The sequence below is a fragment of the Pleurodeles waltl genome, chromosome 5 (assembly GCF_031143425.1).
Source record: "Pleurodeles waltl isolate 20211129_DDA chromosome 5, aPleWal1.hap1.20221129, whole genome shotgun sequence".
NCBI lineage: Eukaryota > Metazoa > Chordata > Amphibia > Caudata > Salamandridae > Pleurodeles > Pleurodeles waltl.
In genome coordinates, this window is record NC_090444.1 from 156,981,061 (window position 1) to 157,004,938 (window position 23,878).

The following is a 23,878-nucleotide window of genomic DNA, read 5'->3' on the forward strand; positions in this document are numbered from 1 at the left end:
GGATGAGAGATTTGTCTTTTGATCTAAAAGGCCCTAATGTGACCACCTATTTCCTATTTTCTAAAAAAGATTGGAACTACCACCAGGCAAGGCCAAAAAGACCTATGTTAGCCAACATTTTAAGAAGCAGATCGGGACAAATATCCAAAAGAATCAACATTGGATTTTTTTCCTCTATATAGAATAAACTTTAAAGATTGCGAAGTTTACAGAAGTTCCGATTCTGTGGAGTGGTTAGGTCTAAAGCCAGCTTTAAAAAAGTGGTGGAAGTCATGCTTTTCTAGGATCTCCACAAGTTGGCGATTAACCATTTTCTCCAGAACTGTAGCTGGAGCTGGGATCAGTTAAAGTTAGACATCGTGGATCCCAATTTTAGATTTTTTTGAGTAGTTGTTTAACAAGCGCTAGCTTCCATTTATCAGGTACAGAAGCCGAAAGAAGAGATTGATTGGTTGAGTATGGAGTTCAAGATCGGGTTAATAATCTTGATTACCCTTTTTGAGACAGAAGGGGGGCAAGGGTCTAATGAAAATCCTGATTTTGAATGAATAGAGGCCTGTTCAGACTGCTCCAGAGTTATCAAACTTAACTCTGTAAGAGAGGGTGTCATGGACCTGTCCAATGGGACTCTTCTGACCATCACCATCTGAGTTACATTAGGAGTCAAACCTGCACAGACGGCTTCGATCTTCTGATCAAAGAAATCACCAGTTTATCACAAAGTTCTTGTGAGGAATCAAGATCAGAAATATAACTTTGGTGCATGAAGAAATCTTTTGAAATTTTAAAGATTGCATGAAGTTGATTCTTTGCTGCTTCAATCTTTGCAGGGAAATACAATCTCTTAGCTTCTATAATGGATTCGTGATTTATTTAAAGCAGTCTTGTATAGCTTTCGATCTACTTGGGAGTACATTGCCCTCCAAGCTTGCTCTGGCTGTCTACAAATGAGATATTCTTTTGCCAAAAGGTGAAAACCACATGGCAGACCGAGCTCGCCTCCTCCAATGGCTGAGACAGTTTATCATCAATGGCCTTAAAACAGTCTAGTTCCATGGTTACATCTCCAGTAAGAAGGGGGGGAAGAACAGGACAGCCGCTGCATAAGGGTAGCGCTGTCTAATTTACCCCAATGCCGGTCGATAGGATCTATCCTTTCAGAAGCCCAACTCCTAGTTCTAAGGGGATCTGATGACAGAGTTAAAGGAGCAAACATGTGATCAGACCATATCTAGACTTCAGGATTACTGGCCTGAAGGGACTGCAGGTTATTAAAAATTGAATCCACCATGTGACCAGCTTGATGTGCTGGGAAGGAAACCAATTGAACAAGACTAAGGCCTATTCGATGATCAATGAGGGTCCTGACTGCAACATTCTTTGCATCATCAGTGTGACAAAGTTGTCTAAGATGGTAAAGTTCGAGTATCGAAGACAGTAAGGAGTTAAGGTCTCTAACAGTAAGTCCACAAATTGGGAACAGAGTCCAGGAGAATGAAAAACCATCAGAATCAACTAATCCTTAGAACAATACCTATGCTAGTATGCCATGAACCAACAAAAGCTGTGGGTTACTTGGTTGCCCTTGGCTGAGTTAGCATACAACAACGCATTACACTCTTTTCTTGGCTACTTGGCTACCATTCTATTGTTCTTTTGGTTTTCACCCTCAACATTTTCTAGCTTTATATCCTCAAACCTCTGTCCCCTCTGTTATGGTTTTACTAACAGCAATTTCTGCCACACATGCAAACAATCTCCTACACTTGCGTTTTGCAGATTGTAGAAGATAAGGATGACCCAAATAGAAAGTGGTGGGTTTGGGTTTGTTATCAACCCATCTCTGTCTTTTCCTGGTTTTCATTCTAAGTACATACCTCGATTTGTAGGCCCATTCCCTATAACCCAATGGATGGGTCAGGGAGTGGTAAGTGTAGCGCTCCCAAAAGGCTGGAGAATTAATCCAGTGTTTTGTGTATCCAGAGTGAAACCTGGAGTATGCAAACCAGCAGCACCTCCTCCGCTAGTTATGAAAAGGGTATGTAGCTGTGTAACATTCTTGGAAAGTAGCACCTGTTGGGAACATTCCTAGATTAGTGACCTTCTTCCATAAAAACCCAGTAAAGTCAGTATGAGGAAGGAGGGGCCTAAGGGGCAGAGTATCAGAAATCAGCAGGTACCCAAAGTTTTAGAAGGACTATGAGAACATTGGTGAGAGGTTTCCCTTTAATGCTGTTGTGTTCCAGCCTATGGCGACTTGGTGCTATGAATAGCTAACTGGTCTGTGTCAGGAGTGGACTCCTGGATTCATGGATCATGACAGGCAATATGTTCCCTTCCCTCACCTTTATTGTTTTCTCCTTTTCCAATTCCTTTACCCTGACATTGCCTTTTAGATTCTGTTTAGCTTTGGGGTCCTACTGTGGCTTTCCTTCCTTGCAGCTCTTTGACCCATTGTCCGTTTGCACTGGCCGTGCTCTTCAGATTCTGTTTTGGCTCTGTTGTTTTACTCTAGATTGACATGCAAGCCTCTCAGACCTTTTTGTCCTCTTATGCTGGTCTTGCTTTCTGTTTTGGCTTCAGGAATCCTTGCCTGAGTTTGGGGCTTCCCGGCTGCCTGCTGAGAGTCTCCGTGAATACCTGCACTGTGACCAGAGACACAACACCAGAGAGAGTCATACCAAGGAAGAGATGGACATGCCATCTCTCTTTCTCTCACCTCCTCCTGCCCCCCTCATCCTCATCCTTCTCCTCCAGCTGACACACGAGCACACGTTGACATCTGAATGTATGCCTGTAGATGAAAGGAGTTTGTTCTTAGTTAAATACTGATTAGAAACAGAACAGTACTCTCCTAAAATCTCTGCCTGGGTAGTATTTTTAAATAACCTGTGCTGTGTATAGAAGGGAAAGCATATTTACCTATTCTCTCTGTTTAGCTATAATGAAGATATAAAGGAAACCACCTAATCATATGCTGTCCATTCAGTATGAAGGCGCACAACATAGCACACAGCAGCAACAGTCATCATGTACTCACACGTGCCCGATACACTGAGGCCCATATTTATACTTTTTTTGCACCGCATTTGCGTCATTTTTTTACAAAAGCGGCGCAAACGTACAAAATTCAATTATATTTTGTAAGTTTGCGCAGCTTTTGCGTCAAAAAATGATGCAAATGCGGCGCAAAAAAGTATAAATAAATTTTGTACGTTTGTGCCGCTTTTGCGTCAAAAAATGACGCAAATGCGGCGCAAAAAATTATAAATACGGGCCCTACTTCTGTCATTCTAAATCTTCCCTTCATCAGAATAAAGTTACTGTTTTTCCTTCACTTCTCTCCCTCCTTACACACTGCCACATCATATCAGCTCCCATTCTATTCCAGTTTGCCACTCGCCGTGTTACCCCTGGTCATTCTCTTCCATCTCGCCCTGGAAAATTCATATCCCCGCTTGGTTTTAAGATTTCCCTCTTTGCAGTTTGAAACTGTTGGCATATATGCATAATACAGAGGGGCCTAGGGACCCCCACCAGAATATGGAAAGTGCATTTACCTTGTGCAGTGTTACTGCACTAAAAACTGTCGGACTCATGGTAAGACCCTGTGTCCTCATTCTGGTGTGCCAGGTAATTCTAAAGTTGGGCACTAACAGTGTGCGTGCCAGTTTCAGACTACAAATGCTGTGGTAATTTCAAGCAACCACAATTGTTCCCTGTGCACGTTTTCCCAGAAAATACCTAGCAACATTTACATAGGAAAAACCATCTGAAACAAGGAAAATCTGCAAAGGTCGGCTGCGGTAACCATTAGTAGTAGGAAGGGATACCTTTAATCACCATATTAAAAGTGACAGTTGTCCCGCCCCGGAAATGACGTCATATCCGGTGGCTGGGACTTCCGGTGTCCCAGAAAGCCCTCCCCGGAAGTGACGTGCATGGGGGTGTCACGTGGTTTGTGAACACGTGGTGTTGGCTGGTAGAGCCACCCTTTTTTTTTTTTTTTTTTGAAATGCTGCATATAAGGAGCTGGTTAGAACCGGCTGTCAAACCGCAAACCAGGGCTGAATCAGTTTGCCAAGGCGCTATGAAGAGATACAATCCGATCGCCAGAAAAGCCGTCTCCTCAGGGGCCCTGAACACTATTGGTAGATATTACCGGACCCTCGCCCCTCGTACGATGGATGAGAATGCACAACAGGGTTTCCCAGACACCCGGGATACCGATGTTACAGGTTTTCAAGAGGAACTTTGCCATCGGCTTGAAAAGCTTGACCTCAAGGATGTGTCGCCCTTGATATCCCCTATTAAGGGGTCCGGCAGTGACAGCGATGTCTCGAAAGATGGATTAAGCGGGGCATCTAACGTCGTAGACATTGAAGTTGAAGAATGTGTACCACCCCCGAATTCGCCCGTCTATGAAGACATGGGCTTCCAGGAGGACCCCGATGCAGAGGCCTTTATTTTACAACCATCAGGTGTGAGTTCAGGCGCTGTTTCTGTCCCAATGGACCTCTGCGACTCCCAAGATTTCAGAGGAGCCGCTGAGTGTGAAGCGAATGCTGAGGTTAGTAAAGACATTTTTTATTTTATTTTTTTATGCCTGTATACTCTAATGTCATACTTTTAACTAATAATGTGTCTTGTGCTTTCTGTTTGAACCCTAGAACATAACAGAAGAAAGAGAGCCTCTAGAAGGGTCAGCTCCAAAGGTTAACACCGTAAATTTTTTCTGCTTATGCTGTTCCAGACAGTCTGAAAGTATTACAAGCCAGAACAAAGAGCCTCGTAAGAAATGTGTTTGCACCTACACTAGCCACGATCTTGAAAAGGAAGCTCCGGGCGTCCCCTGTGACACCATATGGCCGGTTAAAGGCTTTGCAGCTGCCGTTGTGAACGCGTGTGTTAAAAGGGATTATTATGACCTTTGCTACGGGCATAAAATTAATGACCCTCAACAGGAGGCTCACGAATGTCTATACGATGCATACACTGCAAGAACAATTCGTCACGTTTGTAACCGGATAGACACTTATCGGGTATATAAGCTGTTAAGGGTTGTGTATGGGCTGTCTGCTGTGAAGAAAAGTGTCCACTGTGACATGATGAAGGTCTTGGCTGCGGCTGTCCTTGAGATCCGATACGCTGCAGAGCCATGCTCAAAACTCGACCGCATGCACGGGTTGTGTCCCCCCTTTGACAAACGTATGGTAGAACGGGTTATAGAAAGACGAATGTGTGACATTTATTATAAAAACAGAAGAATGTTGTCTTTAGCCCCTCGAAAACTGTTTTAAATAAATAAATAAAAAAATAAATAAAAAATAAATTAAAAAAAAAAAAAAAAGTAGACCATAAATATGTTACTTAACGCTCCATACTTACTCACTTTTAGGAGGGGATTCCGGGTATCGAGGTGCAAGATGTCTATGAGTTACAACCGGGCTACATCTGTATCGGGAGATTGATTTTTGGGCTGGTTAAAGAAAGAATAGCTGAAATACAGCCTGTGACTCTGCGATGTCTGAACATTTCGGAACCTTCTGCCTTGTTGCAATGTAACTGCCATGAGTGTATCGCCAAGTGGTGTATCAATGGCCGGCTAAACGCATCTGTTAAATGCTGGGCCTTGGACAAAGACCACAAGCGCAAGTTAAGACTTTCACCTGAGACGGGGGTGCATGAGGCTTTGGAGAACATGACTGTAGATTATCTCACAAATAAAGGTTCTGCATTGTCCTATCTAGAACTGTATGAACTGTTGAATTATATCAGTATCCTGAGCGTTCAGAGTTATAGACGTGGGGAACGGGAAGTCATGTCTAGAGCTATTGAGAGTATAGCTATAAAAATATCAATGTTTGTGTCGCTTAGGGTTTGTAAAGGAACATGCTCTGAGTAACATGTGTAGTGGATGTTGTACTATGTATACGTTTGTAAAAAAAAAAAAGCCACATTGGATCCGGGTTTTGACATTTATAAGCTATGTAGCACAAAATGTCAAATACACGCTGGTTGTATACCCCAGCCGCACATGTATGTTTTTTATGTTTAATAAAATGACCTTACACAAAACAGGTGTCTTTCATTTCGGGGTGTTGATGTGAGACAGCATGACGGATGCTGATTTAAGGAAGCTTTATTACGATAAATAGGGGGTTGGAAGTTTCGGAGGCTCCGAAGCTCTATTTAGAAGGGCTCGAGCTGAAAATGAATCTGTAAAACGTGCCAGTGTGAAGACTTGGTTAGCTGGGGAAGAGGCTTATTCGCTGCACAAACCTGCCAGGAGGCGCTTTAAGAGGCGGGCCACCGTTGTTAACGCACAGCTCGATTATCAGTGGCAGGCCGACATAATCAGTCTTCAAGATCTAGCAAAACATAACGATGGCACCATGTATATATTAACCGTCATAGACGTCTTGTCCAAATACGCATATGCAGAGGCGTTAAACGATAAAAGTGGTACCAGCGTTACAGCTGCTTTTAAAGACATCTTCGCGAGCGGGCGTGTGCCCCAGAAACTACAAACAGACGCCGGAAAGGAATTTTTAAACAAACATTTCCAAAAATTATTAGACCTGCACGCTGTTCAACATTTTGTAACGCACACAGAGGTAAAGGCTGCTGTTGTAGAGCGTTTTAACCGTACTTTAAAGTCGAAGATGTGGCGATATTTCACCGCCAACAACACCTACAGATACGTGGATGTTCTAAAGGCTTTTATAGATGTTTATAACGCCACCTACCACAGGACAATCAAAATGGCCCCTGTTAAGGTAACAAGGGATAATTCGTTAATGGTGTGGAGAACGGTGTACGGTAGGCGTCTCACACAGAAGGTCAATAAACCGGATTTAAAAGAAGGGGCTCATGTCAGGGTTTCAAAGTTGAAGGGGGTCTTCACCAAAGGCTACCAACAAACATTCAGCGATGAGATATTCGTAGTGGAAAGTGTGCAGCTTAAAGAAGGGGTATATATTTACAGGTTAAAGGACTACGCTGGGGAAGAGGTATCGGGTGTCTTTTACACAGAAGAGTTACAAGAGGTGCCCTACGACCCGAACAGGGTGTACAGGGTTGAAAAGGTTCTGAAAAGAAAAGGGAGCGGAGCCCGGCGACAGGCGTTGGTCAAATGGCGCGGGTGGCCAGAGAAATTTAACAGTTGGGTTCTGGCCAGCTCGTTGCACGGTGTGTGAGGTATAGCTGTAAACGCTATGATGGAGAACTCCCCTTTTTATATCACGCTGCCATCCAACGCTTCGAAGGACATGTTCCCAGACAATCAGATTTCGAGTTATACGGTGAAACTTGCAAAGCCAGTGGATTTGAAAGGCCCGTGGGAGGTGGCACTAACGGAAATACAGTACCCTAGAACTTGGAATACCTTTACAAAGGCCGATGTTAAATTTCATATAAAGCGACCTCAGGATGCACTGACCTATAACTTGTCTTTCCCGCACGGCTATTACCCTACCGTCGCAACGGTGGTCGATGCCATCAACAAGTCTATAGCCAGCACTGAAGCGTATGCTAATATATATCTGGTATTGGATCACGTTAGAAGAAAGGTGGTTCTTAAAGCCCCAGAGTTCAGTACAGTGTTTAAATGTAGTGGTAAATTACAAAGGGTTTTAGGGACCGTACAGCATCACCAAAGGCAGATGGATCCAGACCCTACATGCCCCGATATTAACGGCGGTTTTTATACACTCTACGTTTATAGCGACATTGTAGAGCCGCAGAGGGTCGGGGATAGTTATTCCCCTTTGTTGAGGTGGGTCCCGGTGCAGGGTGAAAATAACGCAATGGTTAATATACAACATCACAAACTCGACTATGTTGCAATTTCTAAAAACCATTTTGACACTATAACCATCATGGTGTACAACGATCAGTCGGAGCCGGTCGCCTTTAAATACGGGAAAGTTATTGTTAAGCTTCATTTAAGGCCACGGCGCGAAGGTGACTATTAGACAGCTGCAATGGTCACCATGAAAACCTACGGGGATCCCTCGATGTACAGGGACTATTATAGAGTTCAGGCCGGGTATGGCGGTCCCCAACCCTACTTTCAAGGGGCTCCGGTTATGTATGGGGCGGGATTGGGGGGTTTCTTCCGAAGCATGTTTAGACGTGCCATGCCCTTTTTGAGAAGAGGGTTCGAAATTGCAAAACCTCATGTTAAAGCGGCAGCTACAAACATAGCCCAGGACGTTGTGGGCAGTGTAACGTCTGCGGTAGCAGAGCGCATGAATAGACAGCCCCAAGAAGGAGCGGGGTTGCTGTATAAAGCGCATGGTTTTGTTAAAAGGAAGCGAAGGGCATCGCTGCGTAGGGGGCCGCCAAGGCCCTATAAGAAGCGCCGGACTACTTCAAAAGGCCCTCACAAAAGAAGAGTCATAAGACGGAAGAGATCAACCAAGAAGAAGAGAACTCGTTCTAGTGCGAATATTTTTTAAAACATCGATCATGGCCTTCGTACACTGTGCATCGGGTGAATGCGCCAAATCTGAGTTAGATCTGTTTTCTCTCAAACCCACACAGACAAGCATTGAAAACAGTTTTTTCATGGAAGTGTCACCGATGGCCGCTCTGACACCCCTTGCACCGATAGAGTTTTATGTGTCGGGATCCACGGATATGTACCTTGATCTCAACAATACTCTCCTGCACCTCGTCTGTAAAATAACCAAAGCGAACGGTGACAACATCGAGGATGATGCTAGAGTGGCCCCTATAGCCTATCCCATCGCAACAATGTTTAATCAAGTGGACATTAACCTAGGCGATCGCCTCGTCACACAGAGTGATAACATGTATGCCTACAGGGCCTACATAGAGAGTATTCTAAATTATAGTCGTGATGCGCTGGACACACATCTTTCAGCGGGGCTCTTCTACCGAGATACCGAAGCGCATTTGGAGAACACAGCTTTGGACGGAGACAACGAGGGTTTTAAAAAAAGAGCCAGCTTCGTCGCCGGCAGTAGGCAGTTTGACCTCCTGGGGCGCGTACATTCAGACCTTTTCTTCCAAGACAAACTGTTAGTCAACGGTATTGATCTTAAGATCAAACTCAATCGTAACAAGGACTCTTTCTGTCTCATCAGCGGTGATGCAGAGCAGTATAAACTGGTTATATTGTCAGCGAGCCTGTTTGTAAAGAGAGTGAAAGTGTCCCCAAGTGTCAGACTAGCCCATGCTGAAGCTTTACAATTATCGAACGCCAAGTATGCCATTGAAAGAGTTGCTCTGAAGATATTCAGCATCCCCGCCGGAACCCGATTAACGCAGCAGCAGAATCTATTTCTGGGGCAGTTACCGAAACTCATCATCATAGGGTTTGTGGACAATACCGCTTTTAGTGGCGCCTACAACTCAAACCCTTTCAACTTCAAACACTATGATATCAACTATGCCGCTCTGGTTCACGAGGGTGCTGTGATCCCCGCAAAACCTTTCACGCCGAATTTTGGAACATCAAATTTTGTCCGGGAATATCTAGGGCTGGTCTCGATAACGGGGAAACAGCTGCGGGACTCAGGAGTAGTTGTTTCAAGGGAAGGGTATGCTGCAGGCTACACGCTGTTTGCGTTCGACCTGACGCCGGACATGGAAGATGGCGACCATTACAACCTGATCAAAAACGGAAATCTAAAAGCGGAAATACGTTTTACACAGGCACTGGCGGCCAATGTGAACATGGTTGTGTTCTCTGTATTCGACAGTGTTATTCAGATCAACCACGCCCGTCAGCTCATGTTTGACTACCATTGAAAAAGTGTAAAATAAAAATTAAAAATTTGTTTTTATTTTTTAAAAAAAATATATAAAATGGACACTACTGAGATACGTGACTTCTTAAGTAGACATAAATATGCTAAGAAATACTTTCTAGGGGTATACCCTAGCGATGGACTACCTGAAAAGATAGGTCCGGAAAGGCCCCGTACCCTCGTCTTTAACACCGATCCCCATTACAAGGGTGGGGCACATTGGGCGGCACTGTTTCTGGATGTGGACAAGGTTATAGTGTTTGATAGTTTAGCTGAATTCCCTAAGCATAGTATTTATACAAAGCCGATATTCAAATATGTAAAAAAAGCATCACCCACTGTTGTGTATAATAAACTGCGGGTACAGGATCCTATGGCCATCACATGTGGGGAACATTGTATATACTTTATTAGTAAAATGTCTGAAGGTATAACGTTTAGAAATTTTTTAAATCTATACTCAGACGATTTAGTAAACAACGATGATGTTGTTATGAAATATGTGAATGAAAACTACAGGACAATGTCACACGTTGTTAAAACAGACTCGGGTCTCTGTCAAAAGTGTAAGGTCTTGTAAAGCTGTTATTTGTACTTGTGAGTGTCTAAAATAAAAAACATCTTAAACAAGCTTTCATCCTAGGCATTTTTTTTTTTAATCCGTACTGTGTACATTTTCAAACCATTCATAAATAAAAAGATGGCATACTCTGGCTGAAAATTTAAAAGTGTTTATTACAAGCATGTTTCAACACGAACATTTACATGGTTAAACATATAAAATGAAGCACATTTTTTCGAACCGTAAAAACTTTTAACAAAAAAAACTATACATGTGTGCAAAATTAGATCGGTAGCCATGTGTTCATTTTGAATAGTCTCTTTTTAGGCCCCATAGGAAGATCAGCACGGTCCCGAGCGGGTGTTAGTTGTGGAAAGAAAGGCGATGTCGATATAGCGGGGCTCCTTGTAAAAATAGCGGGGGCCGGGTCTTTTAAACTTTCAAGCTTACGGCGATTCTCGGCATTTCCGATGATCGTGGAGGGAATGTTGAGTTCCGCAGCTGCATTTAGGAACTGTTCCCAGCCTCTAGGAGCTTCTCGTGTTGTTAGGGTTTTACCGTGTGTGAGACCCCGGACCAGATCATACATATGGGAACCAGCAACCGGCTGCCCTTTGTAAACGAATTCACCCCGGGCGTTCCAAGTGGTCAAATCTTTAGTAGTACTCATTTTACTGAGTAACATTTGCGCAGCCCCTCTATATTTCTGACTGATATTTTTTAAAAGGTCTAAGACAAAGGCATCAGTTGTGGGTGTGGGACCTATGTCATGAGCCTGCGTAGAGGGTCCAGGCGGCTGTTCAGCATCTGGGGTGTACAGCGTCAGTTTGGTTTTTTCAGAGGTGAGTTGCTTGTAGTATTGTAGAAAGTTTTGAAGGGCTCCTGAGTAAAGCCCTGCCTTGTCGTGGGGTTTTAAATCAGTCCGGTTCAAAATGGCTTTGATTTCCGCATCGAGACGATGTGTTTCGTTTTTGCGTATGTCCCAGACGTCCGTGTTAGAAGGGGACAGATGATCCACCTGTTGCCGGGGCACGAGGTACATTTTGTGGGCGTGCTCCATCAGGATCGCGACAGTAGCCCTGTGATTAGGGGTATAGCTATACCTAACAACGACCCTATAAAGCCTCCTGACTGTTTGAACAGTTTTCTTTTGGAAAGGAGTGAAGCCCTCTTATTGCTGAGCTTCTTAATAATGTGGCGTTTCTTCTTCAGAACCCGGAACTGGCGCGTTGATATAGGGACATTACCTTTTAGGGTGTTTAGGGCTATTTCTGAAATGGCGGCCACTAAATCATCCGTGGCAGCGCAGAGGATGGCTTTTCTTCTCGCGGGGCTAGCCGTGATCAACATTTTTAGAAGTCCTAAATTACGTCGTAACCGAGCCGACATTGTGGGGACCTTATATTACAAGGTTTAGAGTGTAAATGTTATAAGCAGCTTTTTACTTGTTCTTTTTATAGTTTTTGGACACTGTTTTAGGCGTGTAGGCGACTGGGAAGTCCGGGGGTATTATGCCGGATCGTAGTCTGTAGTCTTCAAAAGTGTTGGGTTTCAAATCCACCAGTAAGTAGCCGTGGGGTTTTGCTGTAGCATCGTTAAAGGCATCCATGAAAAACTGGGTGTTGCCGGGGTACATTTGTTTAGCTATAATTGAGATTTGAAGTTTGTCTCTAGGGTTTTTAAATAAGACCAGGTATGAGGCGTTGAGAGTTATGGACCGGCTGCTCTTGCCCTTGTAAAACAGGTTCTGCACTATATAGCATATGCTCAGATTGCGGTGGTGTGAATATTGCGTAAAAGCCCGCTCAAGCTCGGGGTGGTCCCCTCCTTCACGCATGAGGTCATCCACCACGACCATGTTTACAAGGTGTTTTGGTAGCAAGTCATCGTCGTTGAGATTATCGGGGATACCCTCTATAAATCGAATGTGGGGAAATTTTAGGGTGAGCTCAGTGTAAAGATCCTGCCAGCATGAATAAAGCCACACGATGTTGTTGGGGGTCTGAGATAAAACACCGGGAGCGTTTTCTAACAGTTTCTTTATAAAAAAACTTTTACCGCTATTGGAGGGCCCCGCTAAAACGCAGGAGAATGGGTGCTGCAGTCTGGTGTCCATATCTGGGCGATGTTCAAACCTCTAATGGCTTTTAGTAACCGTAAGGCAGTGTTTTGTAGTCCGTTGTGAGGACCCGTTTGTCAAACACTACTCTTAAGGTTTTAAACATAGGCTGTGTTGTAATTTCCCATTTTTTCTTGGACCTGACTATGCTCGGATGGTTTACAACAATGGCTTTGCTATTTTTGTGATCGCTCGATGCAGAGTATTCGTGCACCAGGCCCTTCAGACTGTCAAAGTTTATTTTAATCGTATTGTTGACGTTTAAAGTGATACCTTTGACTTTCATGCAAACCTTGTTGCTTGAGGTCTTATAACTGTACGTCTTAGGGCCTGATGAGGTAAATTCCTGTATATACTCCCCCTTTTCGAGCTCGCTGGTCAAATCCCCTAGATAATCACCCAGCGGAGGATCTTCATCACCCTCTTTACTCACAAAGATAACAGAGTCTGTGTCATGGTACAAACACCGTTCCTGAAGCTGGTCCAACAGCCTGTAAAGCTCTAACCTGGCGTGAGCGGTTGTGAAGCATGCTATAAAGATGTTTATATTGTTACACGTTGTGGGGTACTCTTTGGCGTATTTCCAGCATAGAACGGCCGTCTCGTCGTCAATAAATTCACAACTGGATACGTCATAAACAGGTGTGAATATGTACTTAAAAAGCTCATCCGGATCTGTGACGATGGATGTGTTTGACAAATTGGTCCGCTGTGCGAACTTTCCCCACAAGGAGTTGAGACAGAGCTTAGCTAACTGCCGGCGGGCGGGGTTAACCTTAATGAACGCAGGTCTCAGTTTAATACCCTCGCGCGCTTTGTAATCAGCGATATACTTTTTCTTTGAGGGCTCATCGACACACCATTCTGGATACCCCGAGGCCTCCTGCTTGTCTCTAAGAAACAAGTTTATGTACTCAGAAAAGAGCTGTGTTGTTGTATTTGGAAAGTGCCAGACTTCCAGGATTTTACCAAGCCGATACCCTTTCTCTAGGGCCGTCTGCACCTCAATGGTACACCACGTCCCTTCCAGCAGCCTCTGCTCATCACTATGCCGACATTCGCTAAGCTGTTTACTTTCAGCGCAGGTACGGCATAGGGGGAACATTAGCTTACCGTCGACTCTATAAGGGAGCACCGGAAAGTAAAGTTTCCGCGGAGGGTGAATCTGACACTTAATGATTCCAAAGTACTCTTTGAGAGGTTTAAAGTTCCTGTATACAATTGTAGGGTGGCCCACAGGGTACAACTTCACCTTGTTCACAAATGGATACAGACTAGTGAAGTCGTAGTAATGTATTTTCTCACCAGGGCCAGCTACACGGTACAATTGAATGGCGTTTGTACGGCCGCCGAATAAGGCGTCACGGGGCTCCAGCGGTGAAGGTAGCTGCTGGCTCTTAATAAAAGTGCTCAGTGCGCCATCTTTCGATAGCTCAGTTACCCAATCATGTTCCCAGAGAGTTCTCAGAACAAACCCACAACTCTCAATATACTGCGCCTTTGCCAGAGTCCGGCGGTACAGATGTTCAAACGTGGTGCCCTGCAGTCTATTAAATTCATGGGGTTTGTAACACTGAGGGCAACCGTGGTAAAAACACCCGTTGAACTCAAAGGCCGTTGGAACACCGTTAATTAATGCATACCCGTCTAGATAGTAGCGGCCTAGACGGTATTCGCCGCCCTGCAAAGCGTGCTGAATGAAGATGCTCTCATTCGCAGAGACATACATGAGCCACTGAATAGAAGGTGTGGAGTAACGTTTCTGCTTGCCGTTATAGAGGTCAGGTGGTATTAAGGCGATAGTTTCAGACCTTAAAAACATGTGTTTATAAATAGACATGCACATTGAAGCCAGAGTAATGTTTTGAAATGGGTCCAGGTATACAGTTATTTTTTTTTCACGCTCGCACGGATCTGTTTCAATAAACACGACCCGCTTCGTCATAGCCACCACAACATCTCTGAATAGGTTGCATGCTTTTCGCAATATCATAACGTCCGCCTGACAGTATGCTCTCAATTCAGTTTGGAAATGAAACCGTTTTTCACGGTTTTCATCGTACCACTGTAGAAAACTCTCTTTTTCAGAGGGCATCATATAATCGCAACCATAACTGTCGGGCGGAGGCATAGGCCCGAAGTAATTCTGATTAGCCCATGTGTTAAAAAAGTCTGGGAAATAACCTTTACAGCCTTCAAACCCAAAGGCTTTTGGCAGTTTGCTCAACTTCATGGGCAGAAAATTCAAGGTGTCTATGAACCTAATGTCAAAAGGCACAACCTTAAGCAGCATTAGTTTGGAACCTTGGGTTATGAGACTAACGGGAAGCTTTTCATGTATCAGGTCCCTGATAATGAAAAAAGAATCATATGCTTTGGAGTTGTGAGCCAGAAATGTATAATCCTGGTATCGGGGTTGCATAAATGTGAGGAGGAAATCATTCACGCAAGCCCGCCCTTCAAACTCCCAGCTCCCATCACCGGTTAGATGGTGGGCGTAAATATAGTTTGGTTGGTGCACCCCCGTCTCTTGCGTACACTCTATGTCAAATACGATATAGTCTTCTGTTTTTTTCTGGTAGTGACTTCTGAGCATGTAACACTCATGGGTTGTTCCGGCTATAAAAGGAGCTGTACACCTAGGGCACTGCATACCTTCACATTTGTGATCGACAGGTTTATAACGGCCGCAAGTCCCACAGTCGGCTTTAAGAACACATTGGGCGAGGCCTATGTGCGTGTTTAAGCAGTCTTGCGACCGACAAAACAGCTTGCACGTTGGACAGTTCACTTTCAGAGCATTGTCATTGACACAACCGTCCCTCTGACACATTTTACAGTGTAATTCACACTGGTGTTTGGTCCGGTTGTTGTATATGTGATCGCAATGCTCACACACATACTTGGCGCCTAGAAAACCCTTCAGGTTCAAGACACCGTAAAAGTGGTTTTCATGGTGTAGCACATACACGGTCTTGTTTTTCACACCTTCATTGGTAGTGAAGTACTTCCAAGAACCTGCATGGTATAGAACTTTAACCGTCACGGCGAAGTGATTCTCAAAAAGTCCCAGATCCCCAAAACCGACCATTTTGTCAGTCGGTATCTGAAGCGCCTCATGTGCTGCTACAGCCATCGCCATAATGACGGCGTCTGGGGTAGAGCGGTCCATCAATAAGCCTGCAATGCTTGCAGCCAGACACATGTTGGTAGCTCCGGTATTAAAATCGAGCAACCATCGTGATTTCTTGTCAATGATTTTACTGTACATAACGCTCTTTAAGGCTCTGGAAGCACCCCCCTCGCGCCCCCTAACAACGAGGGAGATGATTCTAAAGGACCCGTACGCCAGTAATTCAGCCTTGCTCTGTAAAAGTTTAGATAGGTTTTCTAAAAACGTTACAGCGTCAAACACATCCCGAGATGACCGTCTGGTGAACAGGGGACTATTGAGACCCTGTCCCTGAAAACGCATCTGAAAGAAATCATTAGGACCCACATCGTGTAACAATCGTTCGATCAGCGTTTGCACAGCCTGATGTATAGCTATGATGCCATGATCTGAGGAGTGTAGGCGATCTAGGTTAACGAACCTAAACTCCTCATAGTGTTCTGTAGCGTTAAACCGCTCTACAACACGACTATACCGTCTCACACTTTCCATAAAAACTGGTTCTGAAGCCTCAGTTTGAGAATTACTGGTTGTTGGAGAGCTCCCAGGGGTGTGGTTAGATGTAGGTGTGTTTTTAGACCTTCTGGTAACGCAGAGTCTGGCTTTCTTTAACTTTTTTATTACCAGCTTGCGTTTTCTAGAGCTACCAAGCCACTCTGGCTTCTTATGGGCCCATCTGGTTTTTGGTAAACGACCCCCGCCGATCTGAACAATGTCTGGCTTGTTTACAAATGGTGACACTGACACTACACCGACTTCGGACGGGGCTCCTCCAGACTGCTTAAGGCTGAGACGGCTCGGACCGCCACCCCCAGACGGCCTGTAAAGACCAGCAGCACCTCCTAACTCTATATTTTGAGGTCTTATGGGTGCAGGGCTTGGGGGTTGACATGACCTCTGACTATTGAGTGCTCGTAAAACTCTTAGAGCTCTACTAAGCAGGTGCTGGGGCTTCTTTTCATATTTAGACCTATGGCCCCCTGTACTGGTAAATGTAGTTCTAACATTCCCCGGGTATGTACGCTCACCTAGTCATGACGGGATGTTACCCATGGCCACAATTGTTGAAGCGCAAGTTTGGGCCATTGTGTTTCTACACCGAGCCATCAGCTGTTTTAAAGCCTTTATGCTAGCTCTGGATGCCCCTCTATTACCGTCGTTCTTACATAGTTTTAAAGTTTTTAGATGGAGTTGGCATTTTAACTGTCTGAACGAATGATGGATTTCTTTAACGTAGTTGTCTAGAACTCTAGCCCGGCTTGAAAGGTTTGTTTCAAGGCCAGTACTTGTGACACTAGAGGGGTGATTGCCAACTCCCTGAGCATCCCCAGTTATAGGACAGCGGCCGTTGTTATCACCCCCAATCACGGCTGAGGGATCAGAGCGGGACGTAAAAACAGGATTCCAGTGTGAACATCCAGGAGTTTGAGAGCCCTGATCATCGCTCGAGGGTGTTCCAAAACTCTGATTTTGCGTTCCGCTACACCCTATACTGCTTTCGGGGTATATTGATGATGATGGTGAAGACCATTGCGCACGGGCACTTGGCGCAGGACTGGTGGGGTCGTATGCCCCCGGGGGTGTATCGGGGGACATCAGACATGGGGATGCCGGGGCTTCAGAACTTTGGGTAGTACCAGCTAGAGCCTTAAGAAGCTCTATACAGTGGGAGTAGGGATCCTCTGCAGGGTGATCATTTTCCATGGAGGGGTCACATAACACAGCGGGGATAGTTGTACACCCTGGAGAGGTTAGGTCGAGGCCAGACACGCCGGTATTAGAACTCTGGACCCTAGGGGGAGCCGGTTGTACCTCAACAAAATTTTTAAAAGACAGGTCTAGAGGCCCAGATTGCTGCTCAGGGTTCTGGAACTTCTTCCTACGATTCTTTAAGGACAGCCGATTTATTTTAGGGTTGCTGCACTGTTTTGGGGACCCTCCAGAGGCTTCACAAGGTGCAATCAGTTGGGCGCTTGGCGTTGTAAGAACGATAATGTCCGGATGGTCACACCCCAAACCCTGGATAGTTGTTGCAGAAGTGCCCGCTGTACTAGGTATTCCCTTTATGATGGATGATGTGGTGTCGTTATGAGTTGTACCTGGTCCAGGAGCGACGGATGTGGAGATGTTGCAGGGCGGGTCTCGGTGCTCGGGTTGGCTCACGAGTACCGATGACTTTGTGGGGTTTTGAACAGTCCCAGTGTAGACCTTTAAAGATGACATCCGCGGCTTAGGCTGAGGGCAGGCGTCTCCGGAGCTCTGGTGTGATGATTCTAGGACGTAAAGATAGCAAAATATAGATTAGGGCTAGTTAGAGCGGCTATACCTATGGGTCGGAAAGACGTTTAGACACACGCTGCAATGTATACACCAAACTCTACATTTTCTTAAACTCACCATGGTTTTTCCGGCTTGAGGGTCCCTTCTTAATGGGCGGGCCGTCCTTAGAACCAGGGGACTTCCTTTTGCGGGGCTGCTTTTTAAGCTTTCCATCCATATCCCGGCTCGCTTCATCCATAGGAGCCCCTCGGGATAAAAAACATAAAAAAATAATGTTACACATACAATATAATACATAGACTATACGAACTCACTGAGATGACCAAATATAGGTCTGATTGTTAGACCCTGTTAGGTTTTCAATGGGGGTACAAAAAGACCCCTAATATATACCTGCAGAAACGTTATCCTGTGACAAGGTGCTTGACCCCTCTTGAACATGGAGGATTTGTTGGAGAGAGGCAATCGCGCACCTGAGTTCTGCATCATAACCTATGCAAACACATGGGTGCCCATTAGAAGTAAAATAAAAAAATAACATTCCTGACAACGTCGTTCAGAACGACCAAGGTCCTGTAACTCACCTTGCTGCACGGTCTCCATTTGCACAGGGGGTTCCCCAGACTCTTGACAGTCCTGTGTACAAGAGAGACAGATTTACCTTTAAACATACCACAATTCATCTTCTACGTCCGAACCCTTCATAAAAGCACAACAAGGGTAGGACAAAAAGAAAAAAAAAAAAAATTTAAAAAAAATTTAAAAAAAATAATAATAAATAAAAAAAAAAAAAATTATAAATAAAAAAAAAAAAAAATTTTTTTTAAAAAAAATGTATCTATCAAGATTCAAATTGTTGAATCCCTATGTTCTGTAAGTATAAATACATATTGACAACTGTAAAACTTTTCTCAAAAACTATACAAGGTTTAATAAACAAATTCCACATGGTGGCGCTCTTGCATAATACTACCTCTAGGACTGTCTCTATAAGACATAGACTGGAAAGTGGATCCTAGGATCCAGGCCTGGTTTTCACCTTAGCTGAACAAGGCTGTGAACCATGTGTGGGGGCGGAGCTCAGTCTAAACTCCTAGCTGAGCCAATTCCAACACCACACAGTCTTTGTTTTAAAAGAAAAAGAAAATGGCCGGATGTGGATGCAGCATGTGTGAGGTCCTGGGTTTTTTCAAGGCAACAAAATCAGATCCAAAGCCATCCTGAACTAAGGTGAGTGGGCTGTGGTACTTGAGGGGTCTGAAAAGCTTTTAGCAGGGATAGTTATTTTTTAATCATTATTATTTTAATTTAATTCAATATTTTTTTTTATTTATATGCTTTTAAAAAAACGACCTTGTAGGCCCCTAAACCCCTGTCCACACTTGCCACACAAACACACACATATATATATATATATATATATATATAAATAAATAAATATATATATATATATATATATATATTTTTTTTTTTTTTAAAAGGCTGTCACATGATGGCCTGGGGGTCTCTGAGCCCTGTGCTCAGGGACCTCATATTTGTATTTGTATTTTTTTTTTTTTAAATGCTGCCCTAAGGGGCCATGGGGGCCCCAATCCCAAGGCCCCCAAAACGCTATTCATTTTTATTTCTTTTTTTTTATATTTGTATGGGCCCTAGGGCCCTAGCGCGCGAGGTCAGGGCCCACAGACCCGGCCTCGCGCCATTACTATTTTTTTTTTTTTTTTTTTTTTTTAAACAAGCAAATGCCGCACTCTGGCGGCAAGCGATCGGATCCCCGAGACCATGGGAACCCCACGAGGTCTTGGGGATCCGATCGGATGGTTTAATTAGAGAGAATACCGCGCTGAAACACGCACGGCATTCTCTCTAATTAAACTTTCAACGCGGCTCTCAGAAGCCGCTGGGGTGTTCCCCAGCGGCTTCTGAGAGCCGCGTTGTTAATAAGCCCATTTAAAAAAAAAAAAAAAACTGCCGGCAGAGGTCTCCGAGGCTGTAAACGCTCGGAGACCTCGTTATCAAGTTAGGAGATCTCTTCACGGAGGCATCGCGACCTCCGAGAAGAGATCTCCTAACTTGATAACGCTGTCTCCGGGCTTTTACAGCCTCTGGAGACACGCGCTATTAACTTAACAAAGCGGATCCCAGAGACCTGCAGGTCTCTGGGAGCCGCTTTGTTAAGTTAATAACGCCGGTCCCCAGAGCCCAGGACGGCTTTGGGGACCGGCGTTATTAACTTAACAAAGCGGCTCTCAGAGACCTGCAGGTCTCTGGGAGCCGTTTTGTTAAGTTAATAACGCCGGTCCCCAGAGCCCAGGACGGCTTTGGGGACCCGCGTTATTAACTTAACAAAGCGGCTCTCAGAGACCTGCAGGTCTCTGGGAGCCGTTTTGTTAAGTTAATAACGCGTGTCCCCAGAGCCCAGGACGGCTTTGGGGACCGGCGTTATTAACTTAACAAAGCGGCTCTCAGAGACCTGCAGGTCTCTGGGAGCCGTTTTGTTAAGTTAATAACGCCGGTCCCCAGAGCCCAGGACGGCTTTGGGGACCAGCGTTATTAACTTAACAAAGCGGCTCTCAGAGACCTGCAGGTCTCCGGGACCAGTTTTGCTAAGTTAATAACGCCGGTCCCCAGAGCCCAGGACGGGTTTGGGGACCTGCGTTATTAGCCTAGCACAGCTGCTTTCAGAGACCAGCAGGTCTCTGAAAGCAGTTGTGCTAGGTTAATAACACCGGTCCCCAGAGCACAGACCGGCTCTGGGAACCACGAGTTATTAACCTAGCAAAGCTGCTTTCAGAGACCTGCAGGTCTCTGGGAGCAGTTTTGCTGTGTTAATTACTCGAGCCCCAGAGCGCAGTATGGCTCTGGGAACCTAGTGATTAACTTAACAAAACAGCTTTCAGAGACCTAGTGGCCTCTGAGACCAGTTTTGCTAAGTTAATCACAAGGGCCCCAGAGCTCAGGCCGGCTCTGGGGGGCCCTTGCTATGAACATTTTGGCGCTGCTCTCAAAAGGCCACGCGGTCTCTTGAGAGCCACGCCGCAAAAGTTCATAACCTGGGCACCCCAGAGCTATGGTTGACCCCTTGGAGCGTAGTTATTAATTTTAGAGCTCTGCACCCCGGAACTCATTGCGCTGAGCTCTAAAATTAACAACTAGGCCACCCCCAAAAGCTCACCACTTAAACACACTATTGCGGCCATATAATACTGGCCCATACCATAAAATACACATAAAAAAATACATAAAGAGCCCCATAACATTTCCTGTACAAATTAAATACAGCCCCACCACTAATACCCTTAGCTACACAACCCCCTGAACCATGACGTACACAATAAGCCCACCAAACTGCCATCAAAATAAGTGCAACCCCACAAAAATACAGGCCCCTACATAGTCCCAGAACCAATATGTACATATTAAGCAGTCCAAATACACCCCACATCGTAAGTGCACTCGCCCTGAAATACATGCCTATACATTGCACATTAACCCACAAGTACCAATTAAACAACCCCTAGCCCCACAAAACAAGTGCAGACTTTAAAAAATACCGACAGATACACAGCCCCAGAATCAGCAAGTACACATTAAAAGAACACCATCCCACAAAATGAGTGCAGATTTTCAAAAATACATGTCCATACACAGGTCCAGAACCAGCAGGTACAAGTTAAGCAGTACCAATACAATCCCCAAAATAATTGCACCCCCATAAAAATACAGACAAATACATACCACAAGACCCTACTAGTACCATTTAAACAAAATCACCCCACAAAGTAATTACAGTATCTCAAAAATACACTAATAGCAGCTTTTACATTTTTTATTTATTTTTTAAAAGCAGGCATTTTACATCTCTATGTATAGTTAAACAGATTGGTGCTAATGTCATTGTTAAACTTTAGTAAAACACATACACACATCACACTGTTACAGACCTTAAGTAGAAGATGTTCAGCATCACCAGTCTGAGCTCTGCCCTTCATGTTTCCAGCCATTATGTCCTGATGCGTCCCTGCTTGCCACAAATGTCAGTATGTAGTTCAGAAAAAAAGAGGCCTGTGAAGTTGGGGGGTTCTTATACTAGGATCACAGTGGTAATTATGCCTGGGCTCTGTGATTGGTGGGACCTGGAAATAGGCATCTGTTATAGGTTAGCAATATTTGGCCTTTGTTGTGTTTCAACTTTTAATTACTGTGTCTGTTTTCTAATTTAACCCCACCTCTGTCACCCCTGGAAAGAATGTAAGCCCATCTCTGTTTTAGATTAGCCATGCCACAACAACCTCTGTTGTGTTTCAATCTTTTAATTACAGGGGCAGTTCTGGGAACCCCTGAAAGAATGTAGGCCCATCTCTGTTTTAGATTAGCCATGCCACAACAACCTCTGTTGTGTTTCAAACTTTTAATTACAGGGTCAGTTCTGGGAACCCCTGAAAGAATGTAGGCCCATATCTGTTTTAAATCAGCCATGCCCCTCAACCTCTGTTGTGTTTCAAACTTTTAATTACCGGGTCAGTTCTGGGAACCCCTGAAAGAATGTAGGCCCATCTCTGTTTTAAATCAGCCATGCCCCTCAACCTCTGTTGTGTTTCAAACTTTTAATTACCGTGTCAGTTCTGGGAACCCCTGAAAGAATGTAGGCCCATCTCTGTTTTAGATCAGCCATGCCCCTCAACCTCTGTGGTGTTTCAAACTTTTAATTACTGGGCCAGTTCTGGGAACCCCTGAAAGAATGCAGACATGTCTCTGTTTTAGATTAGCCATGCCACAACAACCTCTGGGGTGTTTCAAACTTTTAATTACAGGGTCAGTTTTCTAATTTAAACCATCTGGGAACCCATGAAAGAATGCAGGCCCACCTCTGTTTTAGATTTACCTCTCTACATTGATAGGCTGGCTCTAACATAAGCAGCATTTGACCATTCCCACTTTATTTATTTTTTGGATTAGCCAACAGTGTGGAGGTTTGACCAGACCGCCCACTTTGCAGCCCTGTGCAGAGGCCCCCTAACTGGCACTTGGGCATGAATGTCTGACATGTCCAGACCTGTCCCTCTCAGGCTCTGAAACCACTTGCACAGCACTAAGTCATACTTTTTTTTTTTTTACACAACTCATAGGCCAAAACCCAGGGGCTAGGACCCAGACACAGGGCTAACACATGACACCACGTGTTCACAAACCACATGACACCCCCATGCACGTCACTTCCGGGGAGGGCTTTCTGGGACACCGGAAGTCCCAGCCACCGGATATGACGTCATTTCCGGGGCGGGACAACTGTCACTTTTAATATGGTGATTAAAGGTATCCCTTCCTACTACTACCATTGTTCAGCGGGTCACCCTTCATTCCGACCTCTGAAACTTGGAATGGGAAGGTAAATTTACACTGGAAAAAAAACTACCCAGGCTGCTGTCTCAGATTTTTCCAACTGTGAAATTACTTCATGGTAAATCCCTGTGGCCTCAGAATGGGACATCATTAGTAAGACAAGTCAAGTGACTCAGTGAGACAGGGAGCATCTCTCAGGTACAGTGAGCATTACACGCTTAGTCAAGCATTGGCAAAGCCAATAGGTCTTGTTGTTTGCTGCAATCAGCACTCTCACAATGCAAGTTGCACCACCTCATGCCTTTAGTAGAGGCCCCTTGAGTCCGACACAAATGTTACACTGATTGTGTGCGACAGTGGGGATGTTTCACCGTGTGGAAAGTGTATGAAGCTGAAATAGTGTGTCTTTCTGTGTCTTTTGGTGTAGTGGTGTTTGTAATGTGAGTTGATCTGACTGTGTGTGAAGCTTTAGTGATGTACATTCTTATAATGACGTGCCTGTCGGTATGGTGGTGTGTTTGTAACAGGGAATAAGTGTCGGGCTGATGGTGAATATCATGATTCTGTATGTGTGATGATGTGTGTTTGTGTCAATTGATGCATGTGCTGGTGTGTCATGAAGG

General features: G+C 44.7%; 1 protein-coding gene across 1 annotated transcript; it reads right to left on the reverse strand.

The window, feature by feature from the left end:
• Positions 1 to 2,740: 2,740 nt before the first annotated feature.
• On the reverse strand, positions 2,741 to 19,281 carry LOC138297009 (uncharacterized). The gene is made up of 5 exons (XM_069236527.1): positions 18,497 to 19,281; positions 18,306 to 18,404; positions 18,030 to 18,158; positions 17,445 to 17,905; positions 2,741 to 2,794 (listed from the first exon to the last, which is right to left on the reverse strand). The coding sequence occupies exons 1-5, from the start codon at positions 18,513 to 18,515 to the stop codon at positions 2,741 to 2,743; spliced, it is 762 nt and encodes a 253-aa protein (XP_069092628.1). The 5' UTR covers positions 18,516 to 19,281.
• Between the last annotated feature and the right edge of the window lie 4,597 nt (positions 19,282 to 23,878).

Coding starts and splice junctions, on each gene's coding strand:
- LOC138297009 (XM_069236527.1), bottom strand. Junction 18,159..18,305: donor ACAGGATAACGTTTCTGCAG/GTATATATTAGG, acceptor TTTTATCCCGAG/GGGCTCCTATGGATGAAGCG. Junction 2,795..17,444: donor CTTTTAAAAATTTTGTTGAG/GTACAACCGGCT, acceptor TTTCATCTACAG/GCATACATTCAGATGTCAAC.